At 39.9% G+C, this 17251-nt stretch overlaps 1 protein-coding gene across 5 annotated transcripts in view; it reads left to right on the plus strand.

Annotated features, from left to right (window-relative positions):
* Positions 1-17251, plus strand: part of WDFY4 (WDFY family member 4) — a 257168-nt gene that overhangs the window by 141108 nt on the left and 98809 nt on the right. For all 5 annotated transcript variants that reach the window (XM_070471003.1, XM_070471005.1, XM_070471006.1 and 2 more), the window contains exons 40-41: positions 11832-11909; positions 16885-17091. In XM_070471003.1, coding sequence (XP_070327104.1) covers positions 11832-11909; positions 16885-17091 — 285 coding nt within the window. The remainder of the gene's footprint in view (positions 1-11831; positions 11910-16884; positions 17092-17251) is intronic.

Raw genomic sequence — 17251 nt, forward strand, 5'->3', positions numbered from 1 at the left:
GGGGGAACATAATTCAGTTGGTAACAGCAACCTCAGTTTCAGTATGTGTTCAGAGGGAAAGTGTTTCCATGGGTTGCAGTCTCCCAGGGTAGATTCTCACATTCATCTCTCACTCAGACCCTAAGTCACTCACAATTCCTAAGCTTCTGCTCCTGCCCAAGAAGATTTGGGTCTCCATGAGCCTCATTTCTGAGGATGAAGATGACAGAAATTTGAAAAGACCTGGCAGAGTTCAGGAAAGGTCAGCGTGCTGATGCTTCCCATCTGTCTGAGTCTCACAGAGGCTCTGATGCTCAAGGATGAGACAAAAAAAGGGAAGGTGGCTTCCTTGAAAAGACCTGGTGCCTGCAATTCCAAAGCTTTTGTCTTTTGCTACACAGGAGTATTTTTTTTTTTTAAGGTAGTCAGTCTCCACGTACTCATGATGATTGAATTTAATAAAAACATCACAGTTCAAAAAAGACAAATTAGAAACCTCCATTCATCTCAGAAATTAATATGTGAGTGAATTTAACAAGAGATGAATTGCACTGTGGTGATCTGGTCCCTCTTCACACACTCTGAGCACCAGTTGTTTGTCATTATTGCTGGAAATATGATTAGTACTCTGGTATTGCTTGACATTTATTAAGAATCCAGGGGCTTTGTCTCCAGAGTAGAGAAAAGTGCAATTATCTGGGCATTTGGAGGAAAAAGCATTTCCTGGCCTGAGTCATCCAAATAACTTTCCTCCACAGACACCTTGACCACAGCTTGCTGCAGACCCAAGCCATTCTGTCCCTTGGTTCCTATTTAGCTCTTTCATAACCAACTGCTAATATTTGGCAGGTGCATATGTAGGTATTATACAGGATTTGCCAACAAACAGGAAAAGCATTTCCTTGTTTTCTCATTAACTGCTTCTATCATCTAACTAAAACCAGGTCTCTACCAAGAACTTATTTTTGAAGTCAGATGATGCATCAGCCTTTATGTAGAGAAGGAATAACAGAAAAGTTACATAGGTAATCTATTTATTGAACATTTCACAACCAGGAAAATAGAGAATTTCAGATGGGTTTAAACGTGGGAGTGGGAGTGAGGGCCAGAACTGCCTGGCTGCTGACTCTTGTTCTTTGCAGATCTGGATGTCTTGTCACCTGGCTCTCCTGGGTCTCATTAATCCTGACCATGGGGAGTGTTTTACTCCAGGCAGGAAGCGACCAGCTGCAGAGAATTTATCTCAGAGAAGTGACAAATCTCACAAGCTTCATTTCAGTCTCTCAAACTTGTATCTATTGTGGTCTGCATCTGCCAGGCTGTTGGGGACAGAGATGGACAATGTCCTTGAAAAGTTTATTCTAGGGGGGATTCAGGTGAGGAACCCAGTCACTGTGATGTGGAGTACTGTCTCTGCAGGGCTTACCACTCTGCTGTGGGGCCCTCAGGGGGTGTACTAGGAATGAGAAAAGTATTCCTGATAATTGCTTGCTATACCGTAATAGCAAAGGGCTTACACAGACATCGTTTCCTTGGTTGCTCACTGCCAGCCAACTACTGGCACTGTTAAGGCAGCCCCTCAGCCTATGCCAGTGGAGGAGAGGTGACTAATGAGTGACCAGTGTGGCCAGTGAGAACGTTGGCCCTATGGTGGAGGAAGCCGCTTCCAAATCCACAGTTCACTCTTGCCAGGATGAATGGGAGGGAGATCGCCTGAGTTTAACTTGAGCCTGTCACTTGTTTCTTTGGCCAGAAAAAGGAATCTGGATTTGACACTAAAATCAAACAGTGTGGTTATTGCTTTTCTTTTATGGATCATTAGTGTATATTTAGACATCTTAAAAAATTATAAAGAAAACTGCCTATGGTGGAATCATGTTATATGGAGTTAAGTTTTTATTAATAAAATGAAAACCAAGCTGGCAACAATACTCTTATATTGATAGAGAGGTTTGAAAAGATTACTGATAGAGAATAATATCATTTGTGGTTTTGTGTATTCTGTACCATCCTTTTGTACATCCATCAGGCAGCTTTTCTGCAATTTGGGGAATGAATTACTATTTCTCTGTTAAAGTGTCTGATGAAGTGATTGGCTTGTGCAGTCTGGAGAGAACAAGACTTACCAAAAATTATTTATCTTCAAGCACGAAAATTATACTCATTACAATGAATTGTTTACATCCAAGAAATATGTGGAACCATGTCCAATTGAGAAAACAGACTCATCTATTCCATCTCAGTTTCATCATGGGACTTAGGTGACAGGGCTGTGAGAATTCCACTGCATTTTTAATACATTTTTTATTTTGGAATACTTTCCATGTACTTTTCATATTTATATTCAACACCTCCCTATATCCTTCACCCAATTTCGCCTGTTGTTCCGGTTATACATTATCATAGTACATTAATCAAAGTTGACATTGGCACATTACTAGTAATGAATCTCCAGTCATATTTTGCTTTCACTAGTTTTCCCACTAATCCAAGAATCAGTCCAAGGCACCACACTACATTTAGTTGTCACGTCTTCTTAGTTTCCTCTGGACTCTGACAATTTCTCAGACTTTAATTATTTTTCTGACCTTGGCAGTTTGGAGCAGTACTGGTTGGATATTTTGTAGAATGTACTTCAATGTGGGTCTGTTAAACATTCTTCTCATAATTATCCTGAGGTTAAGAGTTTTTGGAAGGAAGACCACCGAGGAGACACATCCTTCTCATTATACTATATCAGGTCAGGGGTGCCTGACATCCACACAGTATCATCACTGGTGATGTCAGCTCTCATCACATGGTCATGATGGGGTCTGCCAGATTTCTCCACTGTAAATTTATTATTTTCCCTTCCATCCTCTATTCTTTGGCAGCGAGTCATTAAGACCAGCCCATTCTTAAGGCAATTAAGCTCTGCCTCCTGACAAGGGAAATATCTGTACACATTATTCTAAATTCTTCTGTTTGAAAGGTTTGTCTCTTTCCCCCCTAATTAATTTATTCAATCTTTTATTTATATCTGTAGAGACTCATCCATATTTATTTTATAATTTGGGTTATAATCCACCAAGTTTGTTATTTATTTTGTTGTTCAAATTGTTTGAACTTTTTGCTCATAACATTTAATTGATCTCACACTTGTTTTCACTTGGCTCTCTGATCTTTTTTCACTGATCACAAATATATTTCAGTGCAATTCTACTATAACCCTTCCTAACATATTTTGTGTGTGTATTATTCAGGAAAAGTTATATTATAGTAATAAACACTCCCCAAACTGATTGCCCTAAAATAGCAAAGGTTTATTTCTCATGTGTGCCACACTGTGAGTTGGTCGTGAGGCTCCTGTGCCTTAACCTCACCCAGTGACCCCAGCTCAGGGAGCAGTCATCATTTAGAACTTTGAGCACTGCCGTGACAGTTGAAAAAGAGCTTAGCAAATTGAGCCTGAGCCCTTAAAGTTTCAGCACACCTCCCTGGCCTCTCCTGGCTCAAAGGTGACAGGAAAAGTGGTTATACCATGTATCTGCAGGAGGAAAGACCTAGAAATATTTAGCGAATAGCATTAATGATCAGCACCCTGTATTTTCTTTCAGTTTTCCTTGTCCATGCAAATCTATGCACATTTAATTGTTGTTAGCACATTATTTTCTAACTTCATTTTAAAAAAATCTCGATATATCAAAAACCTGGTTCCATATCATCAGAACTTTTTTGATACCAGGGCTGCAATGAACGGTTGTATAGGTTGTGCACAAAGGCACCTGGCCAGAGTGGCGAAAGGAAGCTGAAATTCAGCCTTTGTCCCACTATTCAACTTACCCTTGCAGTTCCAGGACAGCATCTGCTCAAAGGGAACACGAAGGTGCTGCAGGGACTAGTGGTGGCCCTGTGGAATGTAATTTGTGGTGACTGCATAATACCCGGCAGTAAGGATGAACCATCCCTCCACGTGTTGATATTTAAATTGTTTTATTTTGTGCTACTATAAACAGGATGGTGGAAATTGTTGTTTAGTGACTATCTGTGCATATATTTTATGATTTCCTTGGAGTAAGTGACTAGCAGTGAAGATAGTGAGTCAGGATGAAAATAACATGCATATATGTCAGCACTGGTAGATACACTGGAATTTCTCACTACTGAGTTCAATCCCAGACCATGCCATACGTGCCTGGAGAGGCCAGGGCCTACAACTGTAATCTTGGTACTAAGTTTCTGAGCAGGATCTGAGGGGTTGTGTTTAGATATTGGCTTTTCTCTTTTCTGGCGAGGCTATACAACTGTGATTACAGGACTAATGATGCTTTAAACAAACAATATAATGACTGTCATCAGTGACAGCAGGGGCTTCCTGTGGGAGAACTTGAACAGGAGGGTCACCAGCAGCTGGCCAGCCCCAGGGGTGCTCCTGGCAAAGGTGGGTATGACCAAGCTGAGGTCGGCTCACTTACAGGTGACCCTCCAGATAGGCTGCACCTTGTTTTCCATTCCAAGATCTGATCTATATCCTGTAGCCAAAACCTTCCCTAAGGAGGCACTGGGACAGCAAGGCACAGGCTCTTTAAACCAGACCTGCTTTGCCTTTCAAATCTCCAAACAGCCCTCTGAGGTCCTTGGTTCTACTTCAAAGGTTCTCAACCTCTTTAATACGCAGGCAGTTGCTAAGCAAAGGCTATTTTGCTCCAACAAGTAATGCAGAGCTCTGCTCTAAATTTGTCCCCCATCGATGAGTCATTTTCACTGCTGCCCAGGCAGATGAGCTTCTGCCCTTGAACCAACCGAAACCGTCCTCCTCCTGTCTCCACATCCTGAACGTGACAACTTTCCAGGGCACGAAAGTTCTTAAAAGTCAATAGCAAAGCAATAATACGTTTAGTACTGTGGTGACGCACAAGGTGGAAAGCATGTGGGAGAAAGGCTTGTGGTGATCTAAGACGTCATCTTCTGGTGCTGCCAACTCCTGTATTGTTGGGGTCACCTGTCCTCAGTTTCCTGTTCTGTAAAATGGGAATCATCATAATACGGGTTTGTCAGGTGGCTAAATATGCAATGTGATAATGCATATGGAAACTCCTTTGTCAGTTGTAAAGTGCTGTGTGCACATTAGTTATTGGATGGAAAGTTGAGAGAACAGACCAAAGGATAACAAATATTTGGGCTACCGACACTTACATAAACCATTCAGGTGGCCTTGGTCGGGTCCCTCGCCCATCCTCCTAGTCCACTATTCCAAGCCTTCACCTGCTCAGCGCTCAAGGGAAGCAGAGCCATGTTTTCCTTTCCTTCTTCGGTAAGAGAGCACATTCCTGTTTGACAGAGCTGCTCTGCATCCAAGTTCCCCCAAGAGTTCTCTTCTCCTGCTGCACGTCTCCAAAGTATCATATTAGGAAAAAGACTGGGCTTTTGCCTTAGATGTAAAATTAGTCAAATTTGTCAGCATTTTATGTCATTTGCAGTGCTCACAATGATTGTTACTTATAAATGTGCAAAAACATGTAGCAGCAATATTAAGGAAAATTTTGTAAACAAAAAAAGAGAGAAAGAAAGAAATCACCCTATTCCCACTACTCCAAAACATTAACCGGGGTTTTAAAATTATATTGTTTCCATAGTTTTGAGTCCTTGTTGATAAACATTTTTCTATTTTATTGAACTCTGAGACACATAGAAAAAATTGTTCAAGTCACAAATATATAAATTTAAGCATTTTCATGGAGTGAACATGTGACCACCACCCAGGTTAAAGAATACAACAGTAATGGCTCCCTAGAAGCACACCCAACTTCATGCCCCATTCTAGTCACTAGCACCTTCTACCCTCAAAGTAGACAATTTCCTGGCAGCTAACATACATCAGCTTTCTACATTTTACTTTTATGTATATGAAATAACATATACACTCTTCTGTTTTTTTTTCCACTCCGAACTATGTTTGTGATTTATCCATGTCATTTCATGAAACAGTATTTCATTTATTTTTATAGTGACCAAACAACATTTTCATACTGTTCTCAAATTTTTTGGTCTCAAGATTTGTTTACCCTCTTAAAAATTATTGAGATTTCAAAGAGCTCTTGTATCATATAGATTGCATCTACTGATATTTACTGGGTAAGAAATTAAAACAGAATTTTTAAAATGACATTTATTAATTAATTTAAAAATAGCAGTAATAAATCTATGTAATTTATATGCAAGCATAAATAACATTTTAAAAAAATTATATAGTTTTTTTAAATTGTGAAAAGAGTAGTATTGTCTTATATTTTTGCAGATTCTTTAATATCTATCTGGCTTAGTAGAAGGCAGATGGATTTTCATATATGCCTTTTATTCAATTAGTTGCAATTCTTTTTTTTTTTTTTTTGGATGAAATAAGTGAAGAAAATCTGATCTTTCATGGATATGAAGTTAGAAAATAAAGGAGTATTTTTTGGGGGGAGAGCATGCTGTGTGGCCTTGTGGGATCTTAGTTCCCTGACCAGGGTTTGGATCCACACCTCCTGAATTGAAAGTGCAGAGTCATAACACTGAATGACCAGGGAAGTCCCAAGAAAGGAGTATTTTAATAAACTTTTCAGAAAATTATAGATATTATTCTTTGATACTACACCAAAATTCAACAAGTAGCAGTTTCTTGGAAGTTATTTGAAACTTTTATCAGTGAAATTTTTGTACTCTGTTACAGTAAAATGTATTTATTATCTTGCAGTTTGAATGGGTATTTCAACCCATACATGAATTGGAACATGCGTATAACAAATAGTGAAAACATTGGTTCCCTGAGTCGAAAGATCTCCCAAATGTTGATTTCCATTATGCAACGTGGAAAAATCATATTCATACACCACCAATCTATCAGAAAAATATTTATCTACTGAGAAACTGTCAAGCTCACAAAGGCAGTTACAAGTTTTCCAATATTCTAACATTTGAAATTTGAAAGCCCAGATTTTATTATAGGCTGCAAATACTGTCAGTGGTTTTATTTTATATGACAGTTTCATTTTCTTCATTTTCAAGAAAATATCTGCCAAATGCCCAAGTCTTCATAACTTTAGTTTTCTCTGTCAGTCATTCTTTCAAGGGCTTCCCAGGTGGGTCATCAGTAAAGAATCCACCTGCCAATGCAGGAGACATGGGTTTGATCCCTGGGTTGGGAAGATCCCATGGAGAAGGAAATGGCAACCCACTTCAGTATTCTTGCCTGAGAAATCCTGTAGACAGAGGAGATTGGTGGGCTACAATCCTTGGAGTTGCAAAATAACTGTACTTGACTTAGCAACTAAACAACAACAACATTCTTTCAAATAAAAATGATGTCCTATTCCAAAAGTAGCTAGTTCAGTTCGCAACTCTAACAATTATACAAATGCTTTTCCTTGAAATGACCACTATGGCTTTTGGTATTCAGAAGTGCTTTATGTAGATTTCCCATTTTATCACATAGACTATTAAAAAGTGTATTCAAAGACTGAGATTTCATAAAATTGATCCTGCACTTTTTCATCAATGACATTCTTAAGTGAAGATTTTTTTTTCCCTATAAGTTCCTACTGATGAGGACTATGTACAATGATTGCTGTACAGTTGGTGCCAATGTCTTGATTTGGACTATGAAAATTGTTTTACTCATCGTGGCTTTTGGACCATCAATGCACATGTCAACACAGTGAAAAAAGGCAAAGGTGGTCTAATATTTTGAAAACAGTTTGGACTTCACAGATTCCCTGAAAGGGTATTAAGAGCCAGTAGGGATTCATGGGACCACATTTTAAGAACCATTACCACAGAGGATATAATATATGACTATACCATAATTTATCTAGTCTATTCCTGATGGAAGCCTGCATTGTTCTCACTTTGGGACTACTTCAAACACTGCTGTTATCAACTTTCTCACATGTCTTCTGGAATACACATGCATGAATTTCTGTTAAGTATATATCTAGAAATGAAACTGTTGGTTCACTGGGTATGTGTATACTCATCTTTTAAGACACTACCAAACAATGTTCCAAAATGGTTGCACCAATTCAGCAGTGTAAGAGAGTTCCAGTTGCTCCATGTGATGATCAAAACATGACAGTATTAGCTATTTGAATTTAGATATTCTTATTGTGGTTTTAGTTTATATCCTCCAGATGACAAATGAAATTGACCTCTTTGTTATATGTGCATTGGTCATTGACATCTTTTTAAACTAAGTGCCTGTTCAAATTTTTCTTTTTAAAAATTTTCCACTGAATGTCTCTTTTCTTATTGATTTAGAATAATTACATGTGTTCCCCGAATTAAATTTTTTTTTCAAATGGTGAAGATAGAGCCCTCAATGACTTTTTAAAAACTAAACTTTCCATTTTAAGAATTGTAGATCCACACGCAATTATAAGAAATGATACAGAGAGTGGGGGGAGGAGCCAAGATGGCGGAGGAATAGGACGGAGAGACCACTTTCTCTCCTACAAATTCATCGAAAGAACATTTGAATGCTGAGCAAATTTCACAAAACAACTTCTGATCGCTAGCAGAGGACATCAGGCGCCCAGAAAAGCAGCCCATTGTATTCGAAGGGAGTTAGGACAGAATATAAACGATAATAAGGGAGTCAAAAGAGCTACGGACGGAGACCCGTCCCGGGAAGGGAGTCTTAATAGAGGAAGTTTCCAATCACCAGGAAACCCTCTCACTGGCGGGACTGGGGGAAGTTTTCGGCAATCTAACTGGGAGGAAAAATTAAACAAGGCCCACAGATTACGTGCCTAAAAGCAACTCCCAGCAGAAAAGTACCCCAGACGCCCGTACCCGCCAGCAACAAGCGGGGGCGGAACGGAGCGCGGGCGGCATTGCTTAGGGTGAGGACCGGCCCGAAGACCCTGAGAGCAATCGGAGGGAGCTTTTCTAAACTGTGGGATAGCAAGGGACAAAATTAACTGGCCCGAACACACTGCCGGTGGTTCGCAAAACAAAGGGACTGAGAATCTCCAGAGAAGAGCCGGCCCATCCCCGCTGGCGGTAGGAGGCAGGGGGGAGGGGAAAAGGGCAAACTCAGCCCCTGAGAAGAAATGATACAGAGAGATCTCATATACCTTTTACCCAGTTTCCCCAAATAGTATCATCTTGCAAAACTGTAATATAGTATCACAACAAGGAATATCTCCATCACTACAAGAAGCCCCCTTGTTGCCCTTTGGGGATTTTTTTTCTCCCTCAGCATAATTCTGTGTGGATTCATCCAGGTTGTTGTATGTATCAACAGTTCATTGTTTTTTATTGTTGAGCAGTGGTCCACATTATAGATGTTTCACAATTTCTTTAATTATTCACCTATTTAAGGTCATCTGGATTGTTTCCAGTTTTTGTCTGTTATGAATAAAGCTCCTATAAACGTTCATGTACAGATTGTTGTGTGAGTATAAGTTTTTCTTTCATGGGATAAATCCCCAGAGGTTACAACTTCTGGATCCTATGGTGGTTAACTAGATTGTTTTTTTTAATCTACTGACTTGTTTTCCAGAGCAACTGTACCATACATTCCTACCAGCAATGCATGAGTGATAAAGTTTCTCTGTATCCTCACCAGCATTCATTGTTGTCATCTTTTAAATTTAACCATTCAGATACAAGTGTAGTGATATCTCATTGTGGCTTTTTATTTTCATTTTCTTAAGGATATTGATGTAGGACTCAGCCCTTATGTGCTTTGTTGCCATTTTCATATCTTCTTCATGTCTTTTCATATCTTTTGCACATATTCTCATAGAATTTTTTTGCATTTAAGTTTTAAATTTCTTCATATATTCCAGATATTAGTCCTTTGATGGATATGTGACTTGCAAATATTTTGTTCCAGATTGTAGCTAACTAGATCATTTTATATGAGTTTTGTAGAGCAAGAGTTTTACTGTTGATGAGATCAAATTCATTACTTTTTCCTTTTCTGAATTGTGCTTCTGGTATAAAATCTGAACACTTTAGCAATTTGTTGAATGAGAACAATAAAAGCATACATCTTTTTTTTCAGTCTTAGAGAGAAAGCATTTATTGTTTTGCATTAAATCTAATGTTAGTTGTGAGTTATTGTAGATGATTTTTATCAGGTTGTCCTCTATTCCTAGCTTTCTGAGAGTTTTATAGTGAATGAAGGTTGAATTTTTTCAAATACTATCAAGCATCAATTGATATGATCATGTCATTTTCTTCTTTAACCTACTAATATGGTAGATTACGGTGATTGCTTTTTGGGTATTTACCAGCTGTGCATTCCTGAAATAAACTCCATTCTGTCATTGTATGTGATTATTTTTATGTATTGCTAAGTTCTATTTGCTAATATTTTGTTAAGAATTTTCACATCTCTATTTGTGAAAGTTAGGTTTATTTTCCTGTAGTATTTTTGTCTGGTTGTGATATAAAGTTATAAGGGTATTGCTAGCTTCATAAAACAAATTGGGAAATGTACCCATGTTTTCTCTTTTCTGGAAGGCATTTTGTAAAATGTATGTTAATTATTGCTTAAATATTTTGTAAAATCCTCAAGTGAAGTCATCTGGACCTGGAAATTTACTTGGGGAGAGTATTTAAATTATGAATTCAATTTCCTTAACTGTTATATGCTATTCCAATGATCTATTTTATATTGGTTGAGATTTGGTGGCTTGTGTTTTTGTAAATAATTTGTCCATTTAATCTCAGTTGTCACATTTATGTGTATCTAGTTGTATGTAATATTCTCTTGCTATCTTTTTAATCAATTTGCATACATTGAACCATCCTTGCATCCCTAGAATACATTCCATTTCATCATGGTATCCAATTCTAGTAATGTGCTATTGAATTGTTTGCCAATATTTTATAGAGGATTTTTATATCTGTGTTTATTATGGATATTGATTTTTAGTGTTCTTTTTTTGTGGTATCTTTGCCTGGCTTTGGTATGAGTGATGCTGGCCTCTTAGGATGAGATGAAAAGTATTCCCTCTTCTATTTTTTTTTTTGAAATATAAGAAGGTTTCTTATTAATTCTTCTTTGAATGTTTGCTAGAAATCTCTGGTGAAGCCATCTAGTCCTGGGCATTTTGGTGTTTGTGGGGGAAATGTTTGATTACTATTTAGTCTCTCTATTTGTTATTGATCTGTTCAGATTTTCTAAAACTTAACTCTTTTCTAATGTATGCATTTGATGGCATATATTTCCCTCTCAGCATTGTTTTATCTATGCAACACAAATTTTGATATGTTCTACTTTCAATTTTATTTAATACAATGTATTTTGTAAAATTTCCCTTGAGACTTACTTTTTGATCCATGGGTTATTTAGAAGTATACTGTTTAGTTTCCAAGTGTTCGGAGATTTCCTGTTACTGACTTCAGATTGATTCTGTTATGATCAGAAAATATGTTTTGCATATTTCAATTTTTTATACATTTGTTGAAGTTTATTTTATGGTCTGGCATGTAGTTTGTCTCAGTATATATTTTGTGGGGGCTTGAAAATGTGTATTCTACTATCGTTGGGTGCCCTGTTCCATAAATATGTTACTTGATCATTTTTTAGAATTCGTTTTGATTTAAATATTATGTTCTAGCTTTTCTAGTTATTCCTGGGAGGAAGATTTATCTGCTATAACCTGGTTCAATGTAGTTAGAAGTAAAAGTAACCCCAAAACATGTATGTGAATCTGTATGTGTATGTAACAGCATAGGTGATTCATGTATTCATGAGGTTGTGAATGATTTGACCAACCAGTCCTGTGACTGTTACTTCCTCTGGCACTTGGCCAGAGCAGGAATTTCTTATCTAAAATCACAGCTGTTACTAGCTGTGGCTTGCTTTCTGTCTTCTCCAGGACTTTTTGTCATGTATTGAGAACTACAGACGAAGAGGACAAGAACTATATGCATCTCTATACAAAGATCATGTACAGGTAAGAAGCAAGACAGTGTCTTTCTCTGTACAGTAGACTGGAATCCACCTTGAACATGAAATAAAGATTCACAAGAGCCTTTGGTTTAAACTATAAATTGGCTCAGAAAATAGTTGATCATTAGTAAGTCGGTTCTACCTGCTAGACCTACGCCATGGAATTTGGATCCACAGTGTTAGCAGCTGAAGAGATAGGCAGTGTGTCCATTCACTTATCTACTCACTCATCTACTAGTAAATAGGCATCCAGAGCCCAGGGTGCCTCAGACTTTGTGCTGGGAGCTAGGGGCATGACTCTGTTATCTATGCCCCTTGGACAGGCCCTTGCATGTCAACTCCTCACTATTTGAGTTCACTGACTTCATTCAGGACTAGCAATACAATTAAATTCAGTTGCCATTGGGGGAAAAATAAGATGAATCATTTAGGATTGCATCCTTTATTTAGGAATATCCCTCATCACACTTGTTCCATTTCAAGACAGGCGACACTATCTAAACTTTCAAATCAGCATCTAGTCAAGTTGTGCTCTGTGGTCCTTGGTGAATTTCTGCTGAAATTTGAAAGATGGAAAGTTCATGGGAAAGGACGGAACCTCAGCAGAGGCTCTGAGCCCAGAAGGCAAGGGTCCAGTCTCCTGGAACGTCAGCCAGGCTCATTTTCAGCATGGGGCCTGTCTGGGGCTCAGAGAGTGCTTGAGAAAGTTGTGTAGAGCTTTACTGTTGATTGAGGTAGTTTTTAGAAAATCAGCATTTTGAAGCTAATCCATAAGGACACTTTCCAAGTGTTTAAATATTTAAGACAGATTGTTTTGATGTTTTAAAGAATGCAGATATTATCACTGTCTGACGGAGATGATGGGGTCTGGAGCATTCACCCCACTTTCTTTTAAGCGACAGCACACTTTCCCAATGTAGGCCTCACTCCACTTACTGAGAAGTCAAGTCCAAGGTCTGAAAAGAAATAAGGTCCATGAAATATGCCATGTTCTTCAAGGACAGCTTCTCCTAAGTACACTCCATGAGGTCCTCTCAAGAGGGTTGAGATAATAAGATTCAGACCCCCACCCACACGGCTCTCAGTAACAGGTTACATAAGACTTCTTCAACTGGGCAGTTTACCTACACCCAAGAGGTCGGTGGAGATGCAGGTGCTCCTGACATGACAAGATAGCATCACCCAGTGCCCTGGAAGCTAACCCAAGCATCACTACACTCCATCATCTCATCACCAGCAAATCATGCAGTTCTGATATTCACTCTCCAAATTTCTCATCACTCCAGAGGTACTGGTGGAAACAGATGCCTCTGCTCTGGTTCTGCCAGGATGCCCCTTTGCCATTTCCAGTTCTATTCTTTTCACTGTGGTCTGGCTGCTCTGGGCTCTGCTCTGCCATATACCCGGGCTGTCTGCTCTTACACTGAGTCCTCATCATCCCTTATAGATATTCCTCACTAGGTCTGTGGTTTTTTTAAGTTACAGTTTTTACAGATTAAAGCTCTTTGCAAAATGCCTTCCACCCCAGAAATGGCCCTTTTTTAAAAAAATGTGAGAGGGGCACTGCTCTGTCTGCTCTCTTTTGGGCTCCCTGGGGCCGTGTTGGAGAAGACTCTTGAGAGTCCCTTGGACTGCAAGGAGATCCAACCAGTCCATCCTAGAAGAGATCAGTCCTGGGTGTTCATTGGAAGGACTGATGCTGAAGCTGAAACTCCAATACTTTGGCCACCTCATGCAAAGAGTTGACTCATTGGAAAAGACCCTGATGCTGGGAGGGATTGGGGGCAGGAGGAGAAGGGGATGACAGAGGATGAGATGGCTGGATGGCATCACTGACTTGATGGGCATGAGTTTGAGTAAACTCTACCAGTTGGTGATGGACAGGGAGGCCTGGCATGCTGCGATTCATGGGGTCACAAAGAGTCGGACATGACTGAGTGACTGAACTGAACTGAGGGGCCAACAGGCTGTTTCCATTTCTTGCTCAGGCTCTATGTATCCATTAGGTTTTGGTCCCAGCTTTTTCAGATGTAAGTATCAGAAACTCAACCCAAACTGGCTTAGGCAACACATGAAATGTTTTGTGTTACTGAAAGATCCAGGGAGATCAGGCTTCTTCTGGAAGAAGAGCTGGATCCAAATATTCAAGCTCTTCTCTAAGGAATCTGGCTCCTCTCTCCCTCTTTCTTTTTCACACACACACATGCAAACATACACACACAAATGTACAGGATTACTATAGTCTGAGGCACCAGGGCACATAGAGTATGTGAGGCTTGAGGGAACTCATGCTCTGCTCCCCAGGTTATACTTCTTGGAACCAGGAAGAGCTCATATGAAGGATGAAAAATCATCTAACTTGTTCAGAGGGACTGTCTCATTGCCGAGCGACCTGCCTATATAGACTGTGTCTACCTCAGGTGCATATACATCATGTGCTTTTTCCTGATGGACATAAGGTTGCCAAGAGCAGGGGTGTGTGGCCTTGAGTATGTACACACCCACCTCTTTGCAGTCTGCTCTGTGTGGGCTCTTGAGACCAATAGTTCCAATCCCAATAAATAATGCTCAGTAACCCATCCTATAACCATTCATCACCCACCAAAGTCAGATCAGCCACACTCCAGCACTGGGACTGGAAGTAGAGAAGGGCTGGTTGCCAAGAGGAAAGCCTCAATGAGGCTACCCAAGAGTTTTTATTTAGCCAAGAATCATAGCTCCCTCTAATTCACCAGCATCCCTGCCTCTGGGTCTGATGTGGCATTTGGCCCATTAGCAGTTTGAACTGAAAGAGGACTTTACCCTGTGCACAAACATGGGCTTTATGAACACCTTGCAGGTTTAGAAACTCAGGACTTTTGCTTATTTAGTCACATAATGTCCTCTGTCCTGGGACCACATATAGCCTTCTATTATGGATTAAACAATTGTTCATCTCTGAGGGATGAATGAGGGATCCTATCACCGACGCTCGTATGTCTGACTACAGATATTCAAGAAAACACATTTGCCCTGCGATGCACACTCAGGCAGCCGTGAACCTCCAGGTTGCACAAATGGCGCCCTAAGGTGGAAGGGATGATCTTAAAAGACTAATTTGAAACTCCAGATGGACAACCCAGTAGCATGAGATTGTTCATCCTCTGTGAAACTCAATATGGAACTACAAATGCAACAATAGTCTCCAAGGAGCTGAAACACTTTCCCCAAACAAGTGTTCATTTCATATAACTAAATCCATATAAAAGACTTTGGGTAGTCATTATTTTCCTGGAGTCTTTTATTAAAAAATTGGAGTACTTGTAAAATGCTATGATCATTTTGGGTATGAATTTAAGAACTGTGGAGAAACAAAGTAATCTTGTTTTGAAATAAGATTTGCTTTATTCACAATAATAATACTAACTGCTTAAGTTTGCGAGGCACCATATTAAACTCTCGAAAATATTGTCTCATTCGATCCTTATATAATCCCATGGTTTTATTATTGTGGTAATATTACTAACCAAATTTGACTGATGAAGATTCTGAGTCTCCTTCAGATTAAGTGGCTAGTGAGAAGCAGAAATATTGTGACAACCCAAGTTCATCTGACACCAAATACCATGTGCTTAGAACTATACCATCTGTCTTGTTTTTGAGACAATTTTCAGGCTCTGAGAATGATTTTCCCATTTAAAATGGTCCATATTTTCAGGATCTACCTCTAAGTCTGCCAGTCTTTGAAGTAATACTGGCAGAAATTAGGATTTAATAAAATGATACCAGGGCCCTAGGAAAGGAATCAGGCATGCAGTTTGAAGCTAAAGGCTCTGGAATCAGACAGACTGGGTTTCAATCTTAGCTTGGTCAGCTGTTGGTCACCTTGGGGAAATCACTTCTCCTCTTCTAGACTTCATTCCTTCATGAGGATAATAGAAATTACTTACAAGTTCCCGCATTCACTTTCAGTGTCATTGTATGGTGGAGATGAGATAGAGCAGGTAAGGGGCTCAGCTTAATACATGGCAATGAGTTTCTTCTCTATGTCACATTTATAAGGTCTGTGCTTCTTGTCATTAACACCTTCACCTTTCAGTTTTCTTAAAAATTAAAATGTAGGGTGCATACCATCAAATATGTGAATAGTTGCAAAAGTTCACCCTGCAGACAAATTTGATTCTGCTGTCCAAACTGAATTGAAATGTTTTCTTGAAAGATGATGTAGGGAACTTCACTGTGGCATACAAAAGTGGTTTGGGGTGTTGATGTATTTTGTTAGAGGTTTGAGTTATACTCTAGCAGAAGATGTGGGCTTCCTCAGTGGCTCAGTGGTAAAGAATCTGCCTGCAATGCAGGAGACGTAAGAGATGTCGGGTTCGATCCCTGGGTCAGGAAGATCCCCTGGAGGAGGAAATGGCAACCCACTCCAGTATTCTTGCCAGGAAAATCCCATGGACAGAGAAGCCTGGCAGGCTACAGTCCATAGTAGGTGGGGTTATTTTCACTAATATCAAAGGTTTGGGCCTCTGTGAACAGTCTCATTGCACTTTCAGTCCAGACACTAGAAGGAGTGCTTTCAGTAGGACTGGGTAGGGACCGTGGTAAAATTCCCTGTCTACTTTGAAGGGCAGGGGCTATGGCAGGCTGCTGTGTCTGTTCTATCAAATAGCTCCTCAATCCTCTGATGAGTAGTATGGGGACCTTTGGGACAGCACAGCACACAGCAGTCATGAAGCTCTATGGGCCAAAGGGCAGAGGATTTTTCTCCTCCTCGAACCTGAGTTAAATGGTCTCAAAGCTGGACAAACTGATTTCTTCTCCCTACCTGGTCCTGGCTCCAGAGATTTCACTACACACCCTGCAGGTGCGTGGGGCTGCCTTTATAGGTTATTTTCTTCAGGCAGTTATGAGGGGCTCTGTCTGTTCATCCCAGGAGGTTTGGGGCCGGGCCGATAAGGAGCTGTGTCCAGGGGTGATTCTATACTTCTGTTTCCCAGAGACGGAGATGTGGCAACATCAAGGCAGCCAATGCGTGGACCAGAATCCAGGAGCAGCTTTTTGGGGAGCTGGGCTTGTGGTATCAGATGGCAGAAGCCACACCCTGCTCCCAGTGGGAACTGGATTGGAGAGAAGGACCAGCTCGTATGCGGAAACGCATCAGACGCTTATCTCCACTGGAGGCCCCGAATCAAGAAATGCTCAAGGTAAGAATTAGATGCAGCAAGACAGGATGCTTCCAGACAGGAAATGTGTAGGGAAGTGTCTCCTTAGCTTTTCCATCTGGTATTTCCATCAGGAGTGCTTTGGCATGAACAGATAGGAAGGAGAATGTCCACAGTTAACTGTAGGGGTGCTGTATTGTAT

This window comes from Odocoileus virginianus, chromosome 7 (genome assembly GCF_023699985.2).
Source record: "Odocoileus virginianus isolate 20LAN1187 ecotype Illinois chromosome 7, Ovbor_1.2, whole genome shotgun sequence".
NCBI lineage: Eukaryota > Metazoa > Chordata > Mammalia > Artiodactyla > Cervidae > Odocoileus > Odocoileus virginianus.